At 39.0% G+C, this 23,580-nt stretch overlaps 1 protein-coding gene across 2 annotated transcripts in view; it reads right to left on the bottom strand.

Annotated features, from left to right (window-relative positions):
* The window catches only part of fng (Fringe glycosyltransferase), a 56,247-nt gene that overhangs the window by 20,696 nt on the left and 11,971 nt on the right, over window positions 1-23,580 (bottom strand). For both annotated transcript variants that reach the window (XM_043413479.1, XM_043413480.1), the window contains exon 5: window positions 9,144-9,303. In XM_043413479.1, the coding sequence (XP_043269414.1) occupies window positions 9,144-9,303 (160 nt within the window). The remainder of the gene's footprint in view (window positions 1-9,143; window positions 9,304-23,580) is intronic.

Here is a 23,580-nt window from a genome sequence, read left to right as displayed (position 1 = left end):
GATTTGTAACAGACTTATTAGTCCGGAATGCTCCCTACACGTGTATAAATATATTGGAGATCGAGTCTCAAGTACTCTCGGACCACCAAACGTTGGGACAAGCTCCTACTGAAGAAATAAACGCGATACACTTGTCGCCCTTGTCGGTTGTTGCTGTAGCCGCTTGTCATCGAACCCTCGGACGACTTGACGGTAGCACAGCGAAAGTAGGGAGAGAATCTGTCTCTCGCTTCACGATAGTTTCGCCGCGTGTCTTGCTTTTCCCAGTTCTCCAACCGCTGTACTTACGAGGGCCCCTCTTTCAGACACGAAGCACCGACGACGGCGCATCCGAGACTCGACAGGGCCACGTGTTACAAGTGAACCTCATGCAAATGCATACTCCGTTAAGTGCGTTAACGGATAACCGAGCCTTGGGCATCAATCGGGTGCAAGACGATTATTTTGCTCAAGGAAAAGAGAATTAGAAAGTGAATAAACACGCGCCCTGTCCTTGACGACGACACGAGACACCCGGCCAGGCCTCGCGATAAGCTAAGCAAACCGGATAAACTTCTGCGCCACGAGGGAAATCGGTTCTGCTAAATATTCTCCAAAACTTTGACGTCTTCGTTGGGATCACTGAGAAATGAAGAACGAGCGGTTGTACGTTCTCGGATTTTGTATCACCTTGACATAAACTACCCTTAATAATTAGGCTGATACGAAGAACTACCGGAAAAAGGGTTAAATAGAAAGTAAAATTGTGAAGGAAAATCGAAAAAATTCAGTTTTGCAAGTGTGAGAAAAATGACCGGACATCGAAAAGCAATTTTTCCCAAAAATGCTCAATATTCCGTGAGAAAAGGAAAGTTAAAACTCATTTTCTAGCGAAAAACTGTGTTTCGACAAAAATACTCAAAACGGTATTCGCCAAAAAAATATTTGTGACGTCCAATCCTCGTTCCAAAATGTTGAATTATTGCTGGAAGCGTGGCAACAGTGCGGTGTCGCTTCCCAGTCGAGCGTCAGACTGACCGAGCTCCAACGTCTCATACCTCAAAGGCTTGCAGTGTTGCCACGAGCCAGGGTTGCAACCGGAGATTTTCTTAGTTTTCGTGGCGTATTCTTCTTGTTTTGAAGCGCTCCGGCAACGATTGAATTTTGACGTGTTAACAGGAAAATTTGGACACTCTCTAATGGCATTTTTTTCGAAAGCAAATGACTATTTGTAAGCCGGATAAATGATACGGGTAATTCGATAAAATCTTCATCAAAGCCCCGCAGAAAGTTGACGAAAAGTCGGCTCTATTTGGGCATTTGAGTGGAAACGAAGCTTTTTTGAGTGGTCAACAAGCATGAAAAATGAATACACTTGGTATTTCTTCTTCCTTTTGCTCCCTCTGCAGCTTATATTTCCGCCAGTGGGGTTAGATAGATCTAGCGTACACGAGATCGTCATGGGTTATGAACGCGTCTTTAGCTACTTCCTCTTTTCGTCGTTCGTGCATTGAACTTTTCGTTCCTCCACATGAGAGTCTTACAGGCTGGTTGGCGTGTCTTCGACTACACTTTTTATCCTTGGATCTCATCCACGGTCGGGACCTCCTTTAGGTTTGTATTTCCTCTTATTCGCTCCCCGTCTTTGTCCGTGCCTTTCTTTGATATCATCGAGAACACAGTCTTGCATGAGTGCTTTCTTCAGCCTCTAGTCTCTCTTTATTTTTCTTCAACTGTTTTCTCGTCGCTTTTTTCTCATCGGCGTACCGATACCACTGTGCGAATCTGTTCTTGGCAGAAAAGAGAATGAGATATAATGCTGGGATTATCTGTATGAAAGTTCAAGAGATTTAAGAGAATGCCCGATAACGAATCGATTCGTCTTATCGCCGACTGCGTCAGAAATATCATTCGGACGAGGACTCATTAGAAGCTTGAATCATAAATTCCGAGAGTTCGAAACTCGATAGAATAATGAAGATGAAATGACCTGTCAACGACTGATCATCGGAGGATTTGAGAGTGTTATAACCAGGCGGGAAAAATTGGTCCTTAATAGGAGAGGTCTCACAAACGTATGGCGAGCGGCGCACTGTAATCGTAGCAGCAGCGAAATTTTAGCAGCGTGAGCAGCGTGGCGTGAGCATTCAAAAAATTTTGCTTCATTGCGATTTTTATAAGTGCCAAGAATGTAATTTGAAATTATATATTTCAAGTTCCGAAAGTTTACGGAGATAAAAAAAATAGTAAGAATTACTATGCCGCCAGTGTCAGCAGGGTCATCGTCCATTTTGGAGGTTTTTACCACAAACATTCCAAGTAATTCCAAGTCAATTCCAAATAAAAGTGTTTAAATTGCCTATTCTGCTCTGACAAAGGTTTAAACTGTGCTATTTTTTCCCCCACGCAGTTCACAGAGGAAACACTGTAAAGTTTATGTCGACTCGATGATGAACTGTAAAGTATAATTATTGATGCCGTTTTGCTGTTGTTAGTACTGTTTTCACGATCGAAATTTACAGTTGAACATGGTCAAATTTGAGGAGCTCGAACACAAGGATCGATGATCCGCCAGTGTTTAAAAATTTGCCATGGTACGCAGCAGAATTTCATTCGCACTTGTACGAGTTGTACGAATTATACGAAAATGAGGATAATCAAAATTGTCAGGGTCGAGCGTTTGGCAAAATGCGGCGTGTAACGCCTTTTATACACGTGCGTTTATACACTCGCACTGTATTAACACTCATATGGGAGGTAAATCATATAAATACGACACTGTACTCGCCTCGTATGATATTTATTTATTATTTTTTCAATCTTCTTCGTCGACGTACCCCACCCTCTCATATTATCTTCTCGTTTACTATTCATGTCTATTTTCTTCTCTCGTCGCATCCTTCTGTTCCAATTTATTCGACCCTCCGCATGCGCGCCTCTTGCTTGACGCTTTTTACACTTTGTACTCTCGAGCTTCACTCAATTCGCTTTTTCCTTTTGCTACCGCCAATTACCCTGCTCTCCATTGTTTTTATGTCTGCGCTTTTTTCTCTATAATTCATCGGAGCAACCCATAATCATCTCGTTAATGTGAATAACTTAGGCACAGCCATGATGAAGGGCCGTTAAATTCTAACGGACGACGACGAATTCCATCGCGTCTTTCGATCATCATTCAATTTTATTTACAGATCGAAGAAATATTTGACAACTTGAAAATCTATTTTGCTTTTAGGAACAAACTCGCACGAAATGCCCATTTCTGCCGGAGCGACGGAAAACCAGTGTTCGAGGGCATGGAACCTCTCACGTGCGAGGGATCTTAAAATTCAATTTTGGTGATTGCAAAATCTGTAGATTGCGGAATTCTGGAGAGAAATCTTGTCGGTTATTTAATTGCGATGCTTTCATAAAAATTTAACGAAAAAGCAATTGGGAAAGCGTTCTAGAGGTCGACGGTATAAAAAAAAGGACTTGGGATTCCTAAAAAGGGTCAAAACAAGGACAAAAGGAATCCACGACATGTGTCACACACCCATGTGTAAACTAAACGTGCCCAAATATATAAAAATATGTGATGACCGGAAGCCAGCGTGTAGAGTGCAGTTAGTTTTTATGCCTCTGCAAGTGCGATTTTCTCAACCGGACTCGTGCGGAAAATATAAGAGAGAAACCAAGCCGACAAACTTCCTTCTTTTCTGTATGGGGATCCTGGAGGAAAATGAAAAACTGGTACAGGACAGTGGACGGAAACAAGACAAGGGAGACCACGACAACAGAATCCCTCGGGAAACTTCGGTGCAGCGGAGCTTATGCTGCGCTGTACTATCAAGAAATGGGTAGCGTCTGCTCGAGGGCGAATATTACGAGATCCCTCGAGCGAAACGAGGATTTTAACGTTCCTCGAAGAACCGGAGATTATATTGTGCACGACGTATACACAAGATAAACGGTCCTCACCCTTATTTAACAATTATGTGTGACTCAAATATAAATTTTGGTTGAATGAACAACTAACCACATTAGATCGACGGAGGGAGTAAAATGAATGGTAAGAAAATTGGAAAAATATTTCTAACATTGCATTTCACATTGACTATTAATTCGAGCTGGAAATCAAATACAAAAATTTTATTGAAAATCCTGGTTCTTTTCGTGTCTTCAACGAAAATGAAAATCTACTGGTCTCTGTTATGGCTGCATTCTGAAACCTGCTGGCAGCGCTGTGGAGGGCTTCCGTCGAGCAAGGAGCGTTCCAAACTGCTGCAATCACTAAAAAAAATGGGCAAAGTCTCGACACATCGAAAGCTGAGAGTCTGAAATTGAATTTTCTGCTCAAGAATTTCAAATGTTTCGACAGAGCTGCATTTTACTGAAACGAAACTGTGTTGGAGCTATAAAATATTTTGTGAATACGGTCAACGAAATATTTCAAGATTTTAAAAAATTTCATCTCATGTGCAATATTAATGTAGCGAGTGCCGGATAATCCAAGACGACACATGGTGCCAGGGAGCTCAACTTTTTCTATCTTCACGTATTCATTCGTCTGAAAAAATCCGGAAAATCTGACGAGTGTGATTAACTAAATTTATGACGCTGCAGTTTGCAACGTTCGAGTCCGCCAAAATAATGTAAAAAACCCTCCAATAATTCCAGAAATAAAAAATTGGTCAATTGCAAATGTTTTTTTCGTTCATTTCGTGCGACTGCAACGTTGCAAACTGCAGCGTCGTCTAAATTTTCGTTCTGCAAAAGTCTACTCGATTCGCCTCTACGTGCAATGATAAAACAAATTGATTCAGCGATTACGTCAGTGTGCACTAATTGCGAAAAGTTGCTTCAAATTTCTTCAGCCCTTTTCCCCTTTCTCTTGCGTTTTTTTCAATTTTCCCACGATAACTTGACTCTCGACAAATGGGTATTAAGGTCAACCCGATTTCTGAATCGTATTAGTATAACCGGACACGGTACCGAATGCGCGGATGCTGCTGCGGAATACTTTTTTCCTTCTCTTTCCGTCTTTCTTTTTCCCTGCATTACTTACAGTAAAAACTACTCTCTCCGTGTTTCTGCTGCAGTTGCCTTGGCACATGATATGCGTGGGACCATCTCACTCTGAATGGGGAAAAGCTCCGAGAGACAGTTACAGATAATTATTAATCTCGAAGAGTTCAAAAGAGAGGAGCTTCAGCGCGTTTTCTTCTGTCTCTTTGCTTTCCACTCATTATATTTTTAAGCTTCTTACGATGTCAAAAAAATAATCATCCCCACATTCGTGATATTAAAATTTTTTTTGTTAAATCGTGACTTTCCTTTTCCTTTTCCGACTTGGAATTACGGTATACAAATTTCAACTTTTCCATGTCGCGACAAACGAAAAATCAGTACTCGATGAAGTGATGATCGCTCTGGAATGTGGATCTTCGGAAAAAACAACTAAAAAAATTCAGAAAAAATCTCGTAAAATTTCGCCTCTGCAAAAGAATGTTGGAAGTTATCAAAGCGTTTTTTTGCTATGAATTCTCGCTGAAATGAATGGCCAGAGTTATACGTCACTGCAAAAAACGATCTCCGTAAGCTGGAAGATGTCTGGGCTTTCACGTTCCTTAAACGCATCCCCCTTTTTAATTAGGAAGCTTGTACACCGAAGCGTAGCAACGTTCAGCGATCGGCGAGATTGAAAAAGCACAAAAATCCCATCTCTAGAGCTCATTGCGCGAGCTTTTCACCGCTACATAATTCCGAAACCGAACAGTTAGAATTCCAATTCGATTTTTGTCAAATATTATCGTCAAATGCTTCGATATAATGAAAAATATATATGTAAGAATCTTTAGCATAAATCCAGAACGGCGACTCGTTCAAAATTTTCCACACGGTCGCACAATCCTCCGAGAATAACGTCGAAAAGTAAGGGAGGCAATAAAAAAGTGTGAGTTTCCTCCGAAGCTTTGAACCTTCGCAAAACCCTTAAGATCATTACAGCAAAGAATCTAGCCTAGGAAGAGCGACGTTAAGTACGATCCAGGATATTTTCTCAAGTTCATTGCATCTCGTACACGTGTACCACTCCGTATTTGCAAAAGTTATATACATACACGGGAGCGTGCTATATGCAGATCCTATGATAGGATAAGAGCAGCACTCGGATGTATTGCTGGCGTCCATATACATACGTAGAGATTCCAGTGAACGGTATATTACAATAAGAGTACGTAGTTCATAATATGATCGTGGCGTGCCGATGCGGAACGAGGTACAGTACCACGCCCATGGGGGGGCCACTCACGAGGAGAACCATATCAACCGCCACGGGTGGTTTAAATCTCTCATGCGATACAGAACGCTCTAGCTGAACTTGTTCCGTTTTACCTCCGTTCAATATCTCTTGGAGCGCGAATATTTCAAATGAAATTATTTTCAATGCTACGTTTCGAGTCCGGCCACTATTTTTTGTCATTTCGGTGCTTCATTTTTTTGTGATCGTAAAACTATCAGTTTATGACGTCTAAACGTTGGGCTGGCCAGGAACAAAGGATTGTTCCATTTTTGTTAGCATTCAGCAAAAAAATTTGAGACCAAGCGCAGGGGTAGGAAAGTGAACGAACGGAAAGTGCATGATTGTCCTCTCGGATTTGATCGATAGTCATGGAAAAGCTTCTTTTGGGATTTTCTTTGCTTCGTTTGGTATCACGCATCAATCGAATGACTCTCGTTTATTCGCCATTCCGAAATGAGGCGTTGGAATGAACTCATCAAGTCTTTTTAATTCGGAATGGACGTTTCTTCGCTTTGGACTTGGGGACTATGAAAATACATTCACCTGTGGAGGGGAATCAGAATACAATGACAAGATAACTCGTTTCCGGAAGTCACAGGATAACAATTGAGCAGCTCTCTGAATTTCACTGAATTAATCTCTTAGAGATAAATTTTGGTAGCTCATCTTGTAATACTTTTGATGAGCTACCACCGGCCAAAAAAGGCTCTATCAGCCTGCGCAGGGTCGTGGCAAAAGTAAGCTGCAGAGCCTTTTATTGATCGGTCAAACTGTGCCAAAGAATTTCGATTTCGAAATTTGCAGTTATTTCTCTCGCACTCACGGTTTTGCGACATACCGACTGATCGATCCTCTCAAATGTTTGAGCTCCGGGAATATTCTTTCTTGACCTCCAGCCGGTTTACCCAACGTATTTTTAGAAAAAAATAACAATTCCCAAAATGCATATGTTTTCTGTTACGTCAAACCAAGTGATTTAGCAGAAAAGCACAGAAAAAGAGACAAATTTTTGCAGATAATCAACAACGCACTAGCCCAGAGAAAATTCCTTTTGTGAGCGCAATCGCAAAATACGACGAAACAAGTGACGAAGCATGAAGTTTCGACTTTTCTGTAAGGCTCAACCATGATCCAAGTAAATCAGCCGTTTAATAGAAGTGGGTTACGAATCAAAGAGCTTACTAATAGCATCATTCGATTGATAGCATTGAAACAGAAGTTGCGCAATATTTGGGTCGATTAAACGAGTTTAATTGCATCGAGGTTGAGCATCAACGTGTAGATTCCAGTTCCAGTGCACAACTCAGCTTGAGATACGAGGAAAGAGGAATGGGAAGATCAAAGAGTGTTCGAGAGTGGTCTGCGTGGTTGAAGAATCGTTGAAAAAAGGAGAGAGAGAGAGATTGAAAAAAGCAAGGATAAGAGGGAAAACAAAAATCTTGATCGACTTTCGCACGTGCACGTTTAATTCTTCTTCAACGATACCGGTTCAACCGGATTAAGTCAAGCTACACAGAGAACGTGCTGAATGAAGCGAGGCTTCCGTTAAACGGAAAAAAATAACAATGAGGCAGATACATTGAAAACCGACAGTCGAAGATGCTCCTGCCATTTTCCTCCTCAACTCACCGGCTCGATCTTCAGTTTTTCGAAATTGTCTCACACCCCCCACGTCTCCCATAAATCTGGTTAGTGAACAATCTTCACGGTTTTTGCAGCAAATGGAATTTTTCGAACTGTTAGAAAATCGAAATTCAACATCGCCATTTTTGAAGTAAAATTTTGTTTGATCGTACCATAAAATCATTTATGGAACGTATGTAAGCAGCTTTGGTTTGTGTACGAGTTCATGAATTTACCGTTATTTCTCGGCATAATGGGCGTTCTCCGAGCAACGTTCAGCCTCATAAAATTGCGGTGAGATGTAAAGATTGAAAATACGAAGTTCAAAAGTATCCAATTCTTGATACGTTTGTTTGCCAGAAATAATAGAAATTATGGATAAATGCAAAAGCGTTTTTGCCTGAGTATTCAAATTTGTATATCCACTTTTCAATCCAATTACTTGCTGAGACATTCATCTTGAATTTAAATGAATTTTTATTACCGTGAGGGGTTGTTTGTTCGAGCACGATATAACCTTGAATACCTTGATATAACGTTGGAACTCAACAGCTGCAGGAGCGAATTTGTTCTCTAAAGAAAAACGCTCGGAAAAATAGATAAGCAAAATGATTATACCCAACATTCGCGTACCGCACGGGCTTCAATGCTTCGCAATTCCTTGAGGGAAAGAACGCTCTTTCACACGTCGATGCATAAATTTGATAAGAGCGTCCGGTGAACTAGCACACGTTATCCAATTGTTTCAATTCTGCGGTAACCTTTTTTTATTTACTTATGCTCTTGCCTTTTGTTCGTTTATTTTTCTCTTCCTTTCCAATTTTCGTCTTTCGTTCATTCTTCTCCTCCGGTGAAAATACAATCTTGTATTTGAAGAAAACACCGTTACGGGATTCTGCTGATTGAACAGCGATATATTGTGTCGGATCATGAAAATTAACCGGTTTCATCAGCCACGCTAATGAGACTCATTCACTCATTTAATTATCACTAACATAATCATTATTTCCCAGTTACATGCTCGTTAATTTTCAAGATCGTATGAATTAGAACGTGGGGAGAGTCACACTCGTCTAGCCACTTAATTTCAGTCATTTACTCATTTTAAAATCATTCGGAATCATAAAAAATGTGTCGTTTTCCACTTTTCGTTGGCATTGCATTTGGCCTTTTTATTTGATCAAAAGTGCAACTGACGGGAGAAACTGAACGAGCGTAGACACGATAAAAAACGAGAAAAAATGCTCTGGAGACTCACCGATCGCTTGGAGAATTTGAAGCCTTGTCGCACGATCTCCAATGGGGCTGGTATCGAAGGCCTTCCGAGATACCAGTCCTCGCGAGGATTGTAATTGTCGAGGAGCTTCAGAAGACGGGGGACGTTTACATAATTGTCGTCGTCGAAGTGGCAAAACCATCTAAGACAGATAAACGTCAAACTTTAGATAAACAAAATCGAAATTTTTCATACGGACAACGTTCATCGTAAGGAAACACAATTATTCGAAAAAAAAAAATGATTTTTCGACCAGAACTGTCACACACTCAATAATGTACTTTCCTGACATTTAAAAAAAGCAACTTGCAGTTCTCTTTCTGCTCGCAATACCGTGCGAGTCCAAGAAAAACGGTTACCATATTTTTACCGACCTCGAGACAGAAGTAACACCTTAAGGATGTAAAAGCGGTTCGTACTAGTCAATGGACAGTCTTTGACCATATTTTTTCAAATAAATTACCACGGGCAATCATATATAGCACAATATTATTAAGAAATCTCGTAATGATTTTTCAATGGTAAATAATATTCAAGTTCATTTCATTACGAAAAGGATTTTATGCAGAGTTATTAACACGACTCGGTAGTGCAGTTTGCATAACGACAAAAAAGTTCCATAGAGCACTATGTGCAAATGTTTACATTTATAGGTTGTGCGACGTTACCACAACTTCACGGGGTTATAAAATCCTCAGGTTCCGTGAGCATTTGTCGTCTTTAACTTTATATTTCTAATTCAGATGACCGTTGACCCCCTTTTTTTAACGAACCGTTAAAATTATCAGGCTTCAATGCATATAATAGACGTTTTTTATGATTAACATCTCATATAAAAATACACCAAATTTTGAGTTATACAGGCTTCGAAGTCATTGCGGCTATACATGACACGTAAAACTGTGTTTTTTTTTTTGACATTTCACAGAGATTAAGTATTAAGCTTGGACTATAATATAACAAAAAAATTAGAGTGCCATCTGAAATGGAGCCTGGTGCTTATACACCCTTAATCATGAACCCCAAGTATTTCCATTTATTATTGCAGTAAACTGGTGTGAATGTGTATCTAGTGAGATTCGATGACGTCTCGAGTAATGAGCTAAATGTACCATTTTGAGTTCAGAATTTTATTTTCAGTCGCAGCAGCAAAAACTCACAGGACGCCTAATAACGGCAGTGTTCTGGAATAAGATAGCGATCAAACCGCTAACGAGTAAGATACCGACGAAATTTTATGCACTCCCAGGTAATATTGGTGAACACCGAAGTGGAATAAATACCTTTGAGGAATTTTTCGCACAACGCTGCGAGTATAAAAAAGGTGGAGGAGTTAAGGCGCTGAGAAAAATAAGAAAAGGGATTCACAGTAGTGCACAAGGTGGCGCCGCCTTTGCCCGCACCTCCGCGCGGCTCCTTCGAGATGGAATCCGAATTAGAAATTCAACTTCGGCCTACATGTACGGTGCATAGTTGAGGGCACGAGGAGAGGCAAAGGGGTATAAAGTAGTGTGCGAGATAACCCGACCACAACGTGAACCTCCCGGCAAAATTACATATTGCGCCGGGGAGAGCCCTTCGCCGCGGTACATATTGTTTCCTCCTGTACAGAAATGGCTCTCAACAGGAGCTAATAGCAATGTAATGTCTCGCGCTCTAGACGGCAAAACGAAATGAAACGAAGTAACAGACGAGAATAAATAGACGCGTGGCACGATTTTATGAATTACTTTTCTCTGGTACCAGAGTTTCAAAATTTAAATACGAAATATTCTAATCTAAATATTCAGTTTAACACGTGCAACAAATAATTTGAAGGTAAAACGAAACAATTCGTGAAGCACGAGCCAAAGCATGACTTTGAAGTTATTCCCGACTTGCTTCAGAATCAGAAATGACAGTCTTTCAAAATATGAAGAATCTCGGTAGAGCTCTGGGACAAGTACATTGTCGCCTGTTGGCCTGGGGCTCGCAGAGTCCATAATCTCTCGCAATAAAAGGACTCGCGGTGATGGAGTAAGATTTTTGACAGATGACATTCAATCTTCTGTAGATAAATGATGTTGAAATGATATTTTTGAAATTTATCTCATCGGTGTTAACCCCTTCACTGCGAGTGACACGCATAGGGGCAGAAAAAAGTCGCGCCACTTTTGTGTCGTGACACGTATAGGGGCATTTGAAAAACAACATATATTTCTACCGCATCGATTCGATTGTAATTTGGTACACCATGGTTTAAATTTAATTATAAACATTTTTTTCCAACACAAAAATGCCACGAAAATCTCATTTTCATCTCGCTGCGAAGAGCGAAAAAATTTATTTATATATTCTTTATTTGACAGAAAATGAAAAGGGCGAAAGAAAATCATTTTCGAAATACGAAAACTTGAATAACAAGTTGGCTCGAGCGTGTTGTAAAGGAGCTAAAAATGTCGTCAAAAGGTCCAAACTTTCTCGAATTCAAACGAGCACATCGCATTATTCCACCGACAGGTATCATTAATGGGAACGATAGACGCGCAATGGGAATATTTCAATTACTTGAGAGCCCGTGAGCAGTTAAACTGGATCAAAAGGATCAAAGGGGAACGCGAAGGAAACCGCACGGGTGTTGAGCAAACTTATGCGAGGAACGACGAAGAGACGAGGAAGCGTCCCAAGGCTTGGGGCTATAGAAGATATCATTCGCGGAGCACAAGAAGATGCGAGAAAAGACCGCATCCTTGCCTCAGAGAAAGAGCATATATCTTGCTCACGTTTATATTTGCGTATCCTGTAGAATGCGCTCCATTTTTCTTTTTCGCTTTCCTTTTTCATGAGCTCTTCTGGGCTCCCTCATCGTCGTCTCAAGCTTTCGAGTCTACCAACCGTCAAGACCGAGGCTCGCGTATGTAAACTTGACACTCGTGACCCTGCTTTACAATTATTATTTTCAAGTTCTTTGATCCAGGAAACTTGATTAATCGTATGCACGTACGTAGTCGTAGCATTTTATTCATTTTCCAAATTTTATTACGAACTTGAATGTTCAGAGTTATTATTCTGGTTTAAAAATATTGGAATATTTTCCACCCTCCAATGAAGGACTATTTGAAGCAATAAAAATTGATTTTCTTATACCAGGATCCGACGGAAATCTATTCAACTTGGACAAATTATGCTTTCGATTTTAATACTTTAATATTGGAGGATTTTACTTCTTGAGATGAGTAAGAACTTGATGAGAGGAAAATAATTATTGCAGAAGATCCGAATTATAATTATAAGAATGATTTGATCATAAGTGAAAAGAACTGTTTACATAGAGAATTACAGTTTTTGAGGAATTCATATATTCAGGAAATTTATGATAATGTCGCTCTTCGAAATCTCGTGCTTCAACTCGTGGACGCCACACTCCCTTTGAGATCAGACCCTCGCCATATCCTGGTGCAAATTTGCACTTCGGTTTTTCAAAACTTTTTATTTCATCCACGAATGCACGGAATTAATCTTACAACGAGACTTTTTAGGGGTAACGATTCCTTAGTAATCGATTACGATGATGAAAAAAATTGAAAAATAAATGTTTTATTATAAAAAAAATGACCGAATTGAAGAAAGGAATTTTGAAGTTTTAGACACTTGAAACTTTCGTTGGCTCTTTCGTGCTCTGGAAACCTCGTACGTGGATAAATGTTGTCCTGTTGAATCCGTTCTCTTCTTGATTTTGTCGCGATTATCGAAACTGGAGAAAAATACATTATTGAGGTGAGAATCGATGATCTGCTTCCTTCGACGGTCCCAGAGCAGAGAGCGATGATGATCCCAATCCTCTACTTTGCGGTAATGAAGAGTGGGTACGAAAGCGGGGATGAGCCTCGAGGTTCGACGAAATATTTGGCGATCTCAGAGATAACGAGGGCGAATGTTTGAATGTACAGGATTTTCTCTTACGATATTTGTCATCAATCAAAAACGCATTTTTTCGATTTTTCATTTTAACAAGTTTCAACAAATTTAACGAACGTGTGACGCTGAAGTTTGCAACGTTGAAGTCCAGCGAAATGAATGGAACAAAAACATTTGTAATTCTCCAATTTTTTCCCCTTTCTAATTAGCAATAGTAGTTTTTCAATCTACGCAAATAGCTCGTGGGCTGGAAAGTTGGATGATTACGGACGTTTTTGTTCCTTCGTTCGGTTGGATTCCAACGTTGCAAACTTCAGCGTCCTACAAATATGCTGTTGAACTGAAAACGATATAATGACACAATTTCTACCAAATTCAGTTTTACCAATACTCAATAATATTTTAGATCGATTGTTACGATCGTTCGAGCAATCTTGAATTTAAAGCTCAATCCAAAACTTTCGAGCATAACTCAACAGATTATTAACCGCAAAATTTAATTGGAGATTATTGCCTGGCATGTGATTCTCATCACGCCTATTAGTTTTCCAATCGTTCAAATCGAGCGCTCGAGTAGGAAAGAAGTAGTGCATCGAGGCAAGAAATAATTCTTGCATGAGGGTCTCTCGAAATAATGGCCCCTTCCAATCTGCTCGTCTCCGGCAAGACAAGACATGGCCGCCGCTATAAAATGAGCAACGAAGTGATCAATCATTGCTCCGCGTCAGGAACATATCGAGTCAGACTGGCCTCAATCGCGTGATACGTTTATTCGATATTTAATGAAATCCGGTTTCTCGTCAAGCTTCGAAAATGTTTTTTCCCAAGATATTTAGCTCGTTTTGCTTTATTTATTTATTTATTTATTTTATTTTTTTTTTTAATTTATGCGTACCGAGGTCAATACCGAAGTTCGTATTCGACGGGGGAAATAAGTTGTGCTGGCACGTCATGAATGTTGAAATCTAGATCTAGACACCTTATCGATCGACGAAAATCAAACTTTTATTATAGCTAAGAAATACTTTGAGGATTTGTTCTCAGGTTTTTTTGCCATTATCGATTATTCGGTTTCTTGTCAGTCGAAGTTTTGATATAAAAAAACTGTAGGCACACTATATGTGGGCAGGTCTAAATTTACAATGTAAAAAAAAAATAACAAAATTTTACAAGACCTCGTTGTTACGATTTCTTCTTTGGAGTGGTAACGATCTTTATAATGTCAACGAGATATTGGCTATGAAGAAAGCCATTGATCGAATCAACGGAATGATCAATCACTTGCCAATGACTCGGGGCCTCGGCCTTAAAAGGTTCCGAATATATGGAACGGATTGTAGAAAAAAAGATAATTATTCATCGCTTGTAATAATGTAAGGGGAATTCCGTGCTGAATTTACCTATTGAAGTTTGCATATACCTGCACGGAGAAAACGGATTCGTTTTGTATAGTGAGAAATATATTATTTTTCAAGAATTTTCAAAGTACTCAGCCACCCATCACAAACAGCTTAGTATTTTTCGAATTTTCCAATTTTTCGTCCCTTCTATTCTAAACAGCTTCAAAAGTGATGTACGTGAAAACTATATTTCGTTTTGCTTTCGAGCGTTATTCATCGTGTCAGACTAGCACTTACTGATGAGTGGAAATTTATTGGAAATCACAAATTTTCACTGTCAGGATTGTAAATTCTATGATAAATACACGAATATACACCGAATACGTGTGACATTTTACCATACGCATAGTTTGTTTTCAGGGTTGCCCGAGCATACTCAACAATATAAACATTTCATGTGACTAAAAACAATTTTTACGATGCTTATAGAGAAAAACATTCTTGAGCCTTTTAAAGGTTGTGGTTGAAGAAAAGAAAAGGAAAAAATACTGGAAATTAAAATTTGCAAATTGCTTCTTCAAGTTGGTCAAGATGCACGGTGCTCAAGATGCACGATGCTCAAAGCTTACTCTGTGAGGTGCTATATTTTTCATTTTGGCTTCCTCATAGAGGAAGCTTTGAGCATGGTGCATCTTGAGTACCGTGCATCTTGACCATCTTGAGGAAGCAATTTGCAAATTTTAATTTGCAACATTTTTTTGTATACAAGGAAATAATGTATTTTCTCTGCCTTCTTTTACGAACTTTAATTTATCTCTTTATTTAAATTCATAAAAAAAAAACTAAATGACGAGCCGTCAGAAAAAACAGTTTGCAACTTTCAATTTTCATCGTTTTTCTATTTACATTGAAATTAAATAATTCCGACAACTTTGCTGGAAAGTATAGAGGAAGTACAGACTTATACGCGATATCTTACAAAATTTCCAAAAATTGAAGCGGTTAGACGATTTTTTGAAAACTCATATTTTCGTAAACTTCAAAATATTATAAAATTTAAACCGCTCAACCGATATTCCCCAAATTCAATACCAACCTTCCTATTATGATAGTCTATTTATAAAAAAAAAAATTATTAATAAATCTTAAAATTTTCGAAAGTTAGAGCGTCGACACCCTTTTAATGAAAATTTCAAAACGCCGTAGGATTCGCAATTTTTTACAAATTCTGACAAAATTATCAGAGAATGAAGAGCTTGTATAGATTAAGGTATAACTGGATGGATAGTTCGACCAAAAATTATATCTGACTGGAATTTTCGTACTAATATTGCCCAAAAGTTAATAACAAATTGTTTAAACAATTCATTATTCACACAATTAAATAATGTGTGTATTTTTCCGAATGCTCATGAATTTTTTCACAATTTTCGTGGATTTTTGAAATTTCTTGAAAAAATTTTGAAAAAAATTTTTAAAAATTTAAATTTTGGATATGTTTCAGAAGACATATTTACCATCAGTTTTGAAAAGTCTCAAGGTTACTGGATCAGAAATGTACAAATAGAGCCACTTAAAAAATTTAAAAAAGGAAATTTCAAAAATCCACGAAAATTCTGAAACAAATCATGAGTATTCAGAAAAATGCGCACATTGGATTCGTAAAAAAAACAAGGGTTTACTGTAAAATTGTTAAAAAATTATTTATTTAAACAATGTATTAATAACTTTTGGGCAATATTATTATTGATTAATTGTAGTTCATAACTTTCCAAATGTCGCTGAATTTTTTCAGATTTTTATTGCATCACGAAGTACGGAAATTCCGATCACGTACAATTTATCGGCTGGGCTGTCCATCCAGTAATACCTTAACATCTGTGCAAAACGGTAGCCGTGTACCTCAAACCGTTTCCGAGTTATAAGCGTTTTAATTTTGCAGTGCCATAACACACACACACACACACACACACACACATGCGCGCGCGCGCATCCGGACATTTTTTCTAGATATAATTTTTCGATGTTTTGGGACATTTTGAGCACATTGACATTCAAAACTGGAAGAAAAAAAAAAATTTCGCCATCACAAAGCTTCCTCTATGAGGAAGCAAAAAAATGAGAAATGTCACTTGAAATTTGGACTTTTAACTCAACACGTTCCTTCGTAAGATTGGTTCAAAGAAATCGAAACGTCTGAAATCGTCGTATTCGAGTAAGTGCAGAAAGTCTCGCCCTGGCTTTTTTTAAATCCTCGGTGGCTAGCTGCTGCTATCACTGTTCTCGGGCCAGTATCCCTCTGTTTCTTAAAGATTTTTTGCGAAAATTGGATACGCGTACAAGAACGAGTCGGTGATATCAACCGCAAAATTTTTCTTCTCGATCACAAAACTCGCCAAAGATATTCGATTACTTCTCGGGGATACGATTGCAACGGTTGCTGCTAGTTTTCTCATCACTCCTGCATCTGATCCTTTAGCGTATATTTTCATTTTTTTCCATTTTCTTTTTCTCGCGCTCACTTCTCGTTCTCTCCTTTTCAGAGCCAGATACAGCGACGCCGTATTTACAAAGTGTGTAATAGTCACTCCACGCCTAATCGTTTATTCCAGTCCTTTTGTGAACTTTTCTGAATTTCTTCGACAATTGACTAACGATTGTGACAGTTTTGTCATGACATCGGTGAGGGAGGGAGAAAATAATTTGGAATTATTGAAGATACTGAAAATTTATGCGAAGAGCTCCAGAAATAGTTTGATAAAACTCAGTGGCACAGACAACAATATTTCGGGGTTATTGTACAGAATAAACGAGAATAAATAATATTTCACTAAAACATTTTATCTCCAAGACGGAGAGGCGAACCAGCCAAATTATTGACATACCCTCGTGTGCTTGGAGGAATTATTAAACGCAGAACAACAATGGACAAATTTCGAGGGCTCAGAATCAATATTTTACGCTATAGGAACAGTGTTCGGTCGCGTGATCTTGTACGTGACCACGCGCCGCCAAACAATGCCGCTCGCACGACTGCGTCGCTGCTAAAAATCACAAAATATGACTAAATATTCCATAGACCGAAAAAGGGCGATTTAATCATAAAACAATTGAAGTGGAGCAAAAAAATGTTGTGACGGTGCTAATTTTTTTGGTATCTGCGTAACGCTGTGGGTTTTGCTGGCAAGGGATAGGGCTTCGAATATTTTTTTATGGCACACAAAGAGTTCTTAAAAAGTTCTTGGAGAGCTCTTCAAAATGGTAACTGGATAACTTGTGTCTCGCAATTTTTTCGTCCACTAACAGAAATACAATTGTTTATGATGATTTCATTTGTGAGAGAAGCTCAAAAATGAATGTAACAGGTTCTGAAACTTTTGTTGATTCGGCAGCTCGCAATCTAACAACGGGGTTTTGTAACAGGCACGCGAAAGGGAGGGGGGAGCGACACTTGTTTACGGAACAAACCACTCAAATTTCTCGCCAAAATACTCGTTGCGAGTTCAATAAATCAAACAGGGAGTTGGGAAAATTCCAAAAGAACGTACAAAAAAAATGGTCACTTTACTGACTCGAGGCGCGAGCTTTTTGGTTACGGATAGAAAGAGAAAAAACAACTTACTTGATCGATAACTCTGTTCAATATTGTCTCGAAATGGTTGCCGAAAGGAATTCGACACGCCAGAGCTGATTTCGTCTTTTCTTGGAATATTTTTACAATCGAACTTCTCGTGTACGTCTCCTCGCCGTTGCTACGCCGGTAGAAAGAATTTTCCTTGCCCGCGCGAGCCCCTTACTCAATCACGTATCACATGCACTTGCTTCACTCATTTTTCGAACGTGAACTCATTCGTCGATGAGAGAAGTCGAGAGAAAAAAAGAGGACTTCGTGACGAAAGTTGTTTCGGACAAAACAGTCCGAGTCCGAGAAAAGAACAAAACACCAAGCCTCCTGAAAAGGACGGTTGGCGCTGTTGCTCGTTCGTCCCGACTGGTGCGGTGCCGACTATCACGCCAGTGTGTCGACGTCCCAAACTGACGAGGGGACTCGGGAGATTTTCGAAGTCCGTGGTGACGTGCTCGCGATTGTTGATAGCTCGGGATACTTCTTGAAAATTGGATTTCTGTTCGTTCCGTGGAATTCGCAAAGAATTTACGAAGTTAGAATTGTGAGAATCGAAAGTCACGACGCAATCGGACTCGCAATGAAGTTCTCCGAGAAGTTATTCAATTTATCCAGATGAAACGCGAAGTTCATTTCAGAGGTAATGCCCCTTCACTCGGCGCTGCTGTGTTCCTACCCTTTTTGTTGATTCCTCTCTGCTGGGGGAGAGATTTCTTTCAGCACCGGTAAGTTTGTTTTTTTCTTGCAAAATTTCATTGCACGAAACAAATAAGGACTTTTCAAAGAATCGAAAAACTCTTGCGAAAGGGGAAAAAGACGTCAATGCCCTTTCGAATCGGATTTTCCATGACTGAAACTATGATTACTTTTCGGCTCGTTCTCCTCGTCACGGACGTTCTCGTATACATAATTTTCAGAGCAAGCAAGCAAAAAAATACTCGAATACCCCGAATTTACTCGCGCAATGTGTCTCGTCCCTTACAACCATCCTGAGTCGAGACAGTCGAATTCGCATTTATAAAGTTAACGCCAAATTATGAGCATCGCATATACACGATTAAATGCCGTCTCTTTCGCATTGTTCTATATTTTCGAGTATATTATCGCGTTATTGTGTGTACGACGAACGAGTATAAGCATCACACCGGATGTAGCAATAAACAGGCCGTCAGTCGAGCAAGAGCTCAACGAGACACTTCCGGGGACGTGTGCTCGTGTACTCGCAATGCAGAATTATTACATTGATAAGAGAAATAACGAGTCTGAATGTTTGAAAGTGAAAATTTCCCTGAACCAATCGGTGTTCCATTATTGAGTCGATCTTTCGATGTGTCATTGAAAAAATCGAAGACGTCAATTGTCGCAGACGTTGACTCGTGTTAGTGGAAAGAAACTGATGAAGAATTGAGAAAATTCTCGTACTTGAAGCAGCAATAAAAAAAAAAAATGGAAAAAATTCGAAATTCTCCATTCGACTCAGCCCCGAGTTGTCAAAGTGTCGAAATTGACTTTCGATAGTTTTCGGAATAAAAAAATCGAGTTCCGAAAACCTGCGAGTGAATTCGGAGAACCCCGGAGAATTGGCGATTCTCCGAATGTGCTGCTCGCTCGAAAAAACTCGAGGAACAAAGGTGAATGACATGAATTGAGACACTTGAAAGTGATACTCGGATCTTTCGAGACAGGGCCAACAACGTCATCACTCATCGATTCAATCCCCTTCGTTTCACTCTGCTATAACTTGGCCATTAGTGTACGCCCACGTCAACCTGAATAGACTCATTCATACGAGACATTCTCCATCACACTCGTGCGTATAATAATCCTGTGGGCCTTCGTCGTCGTCACGGCCACGAGCAGAGATAGAAGATCGCGAGGACAGACGCGACAATGCTCTCCCGAAAGGATGGGAAAACTAACGAAACGTCAAGTGCTTCCACACACCCACCATTTGCTTGTCGTTACAACGGAAAATATTTAGATAGCGTTGATAGCGACGTTTGTTTACAAGACGAGCATGAACTTTTACAAAACTCGAATCTGATGCGTGCGTCAAGTTTTATTTTCCAAGCTTCGTTGAAGTCTATGGATCGTATTTCCAAGCATTTATCCAGTTCCTTTTTTCACTTTTTCCAACGGTCCAGGCCCAAAAAATTAGCTGACGGAACGAAGCAAAGTATTTTTTCTTAGTGATTAAATTCTATTTGAGGGGAACTAATGAAGTTGCCGAAAAAGTCACTTTGATTTGAACCTCGAAAATTAACGACGTCGATATTTTTCCTACTTTCTTAATTAACCCGAAGAAAAATATGTGAAAATTGAAATTTTTGTTGGCTTTCTCTTTTCAGGCAAAATTTATGAACTGCTTCATTTAACTACCGATGGGAGGCTGCAGTGGTAAGAAGCTCCTCGTACAAGTTCGTATGGCTCCTTCACATTATTGTTTCTTATGAGAATTTTGTTTTTGCACACTTCAAATGCGCGTTAAAGCATACCTCGAAGTTCTTCAAAGTTGCTTGTTGCTCTCTTTTCTATATAAATATCCAAAACCTCTTTTTGAGCCCCATAAAGCAGAACATTGGTTTAATGGATGCCACCGGAGGTACAAGATCGGTTGATACGCGAGAGACGAACTAAAATACGGGAGGCTGCTCCTTAGAACAGCAAAATTGTATTGGCCGAGATGCTCTCAGCGTGAAGGAAAAAGTATGTACGAGCAGCGAATTCGTCATGCTCGACGGGCATGAAAGATACAAGATACAAGAAGATGAGTTCAAGATGAGCATCTGCCCGAAGGTATAAACTTATGCGGTTCGGGAACACAGTTCGCAAAACACGGGTAGTTATCGGTGATGATTATGCAATTTGTATACAGGACGTTCCAAAAGCCAAATTCGATTTTCAGGGAGAGCTGCACATTTCTGAGATTGAGGATACCTGTCAAGAAATGTTAAGAAATTGATAAAACTTGGTGATAATGTTCTTTAACATAACGTGCAAGAGCTCAATTTTTTTCGAAATTTTCTTCTCACATGGTTATCGAGTAATAAAGCATTAAGGAGGGTGGATGGCAATGTTGCTATGCTAAATCTTGTTAAATACATAAAAAATTTCAAAATGATAAGAATTTAATAAGATTTGGTGAACACATATTCTTTAGTGCCAAATTTGACAATACAAATTTTTTAAGATTTTTCTTCTGTACAGTTATCGAGTAATTGATCGCTAAAGTTCACGTGTATAAGCAAAGCGTTTCCATATAATTATATTCCGGGCATACGAAATCTGCTTTAATGCGTAATTACTCGATAAGAAAGAGAAGATAAGAAGAGACTCGGAGAAGAAAATTTTGAAAAAAATTGTGCCTTCGCACTTGATGTTGAAGAACATTATCACCAAATTTGATCAATTTCTTATCATTTTGATGAATGGCCCTCCTTAAAGCAAAGTTCTTATGCCCGGAATGTATACTTATATATATTGAAACGCTACGCTCATACACGTGATCTTTCGAGTTCAACTACTCGATAACGGTGTAGAAGAAAGATCTAAAAAAAATATGTATTATCGAATTTGGTAGTAAAGAATATGTTCACCAAATTTTATAAAATTCTGAACTTTTTGAATTTTCTTATGTTCTTGGCATGGCTTAGCATGACAGCACTGTATCGACTGTACCGAAACTCCTTAAGGCCTTAGGCCACTCTAGAGGCCGAAAAAAATAGGCTTTTTGGGAATTTTTTTTCAGAAATACTACAAATTAAATCGAGATAACAGAAACGTGATTTTATTATTCATATCAGTGACTGCTTACAATAATTTTTTTGAAACGATTTAGCGCAAAATGGCGGCTGTGCAGCGTTTTTGCGATGGCTCAACTTTTCAAGTTGGCCGGACTCATAACTCAGGCAATTTTCAACCGATTAACTTGAAATATTGAAAATATCTTGGAAAATACATTGTCTATGGAAGTACGTAGGATTTTTGCGATATATTGATTTTTGGCCAAATGGCGCCCTTCTAAAGTGGAAAGTGAAGATCTTGAGAAACTTGAGAACTGAAGAATTGTCAGATAATTGTTAATAACGAATGAACTACGCAATATAAAAAAAAATCCTACGTACTTCCATAGACAATGTATTTTTCAAGATATTTTGAAAATTTCAAGTTAATCGGTTGAAAATTGCCTGAGTTATGAGTCCGGCCAACTTGAAAAGTTGAGTTAAATCGTTTCAAAAAAATTATTGTAAGCAGTCACTGATATGAATAATAAAATCACGTTTCTGTTATCTCGATTTAATTTGTAGTATTTCTGAAAAAAAATTCCCAAAAAGCCTATTTTTTTCGGCCTCTAGAGTGGCCTAAGGCCTCAAAAGCTTCAACATTTTTTCTCTCCAATCTGTTTTTCATGATATCATTGGATATCAAGTTGCATCAACTCTGTCAAGTTGCATTAAAACTGAAATTAAAATCCTCACAAAGTTGGTGGCAAAAAAATTTGCATTTTTCAGAATTAATGGATATTGACATAATCGTAAACCGAAGCGCTCCTCGCGCACTTTTCTCCGTTACCGATCGACGTAACCATAATTAAATAATATTCCATCATCACCGATCTGCTTCGAGAGAGAAACCCATAAAAACTTGCATCTCCAGGAGATGACGTTCTATTTTCACTATTTAAATACGAAGCCCAACTTATGAGACACCACCGTGAATATTATGATAATGTAACGACTCTTCTTGCCTCCTTTTTACCGTTCCTTCTTCAACGATAACACTTCGAAAATGCATTGCAAATAAGCTCGTATAACTCGAATAACTCGCTCACTCATCTCTGAACAATATAAGCGAAGCTCCTCCGCAGCTGTATACGTGCTGTGGGTTTGTAACTTCACTTGTTTCGAAGCCAATGATCCTTGTCGATACTCTTTCTTACGTAGAGAGCTTAAAACGACTGAGCCTTAGCTTAGTCCCGCTGTATTCGACATGTTTTGCTTTCGTATTTCATACTCTTGCATATCGATATTTTAGATACGCCTTCGCAACGATCTCCGGGGAATTGCAGCTTTGATGATTCCCAGCACACGACGTATTTCCAGGATTCCATCGCATCGATAATCGTCTATGGGGGTTCACAAATGATTCGCCATTTTCTCTCTTCACTCAATTCATAAACGATAGCGAGTATTGAATCTGCAAAAGGCTTATTTCACAGTATGAAAAGTGTCTTATATCCTCTCGTGGGTTTTTCAAAATCCCTTATTCAGTAGTTTCAGTAGAGAAGATACAAAAATATTCTCCCAACAGGAAGAACGCTCTGCTTGTTTCATTTGAATTTCACAACCCTCTGAGGCATGGACGCACAAAAATGTCGAAAAATTATTTCCTCAGTGAATCGACTGCTTTGTGAGAAATATTTTTTCTTCGACTTCTTACACGGCGCTACAAACTCGATGTCGAACAAAGTGGAGCCTTAATTTTATAATTCCTTGTGCAATCACAATGAAAAATGGATAATCGTGACGAGGAGTCTCGAAATATTCGTATCGTCGAC

This window comes from Venturia canescens, chromosome 2 (assembly GCF_019457755.1).
Source record: "Venturia canescens isolate UGA chromosome 2, ASM1945775v1, whole genome shotgun sequence".
NCBI lineage: Eukaryota > Metazoa > Arthropoda > Insecta > Hymenoptera > Ichneumonidae > Venturia > Venturia canescens.
This window is presented reverse-complemented; position numbering and strand designations above follow the sequence as displayed.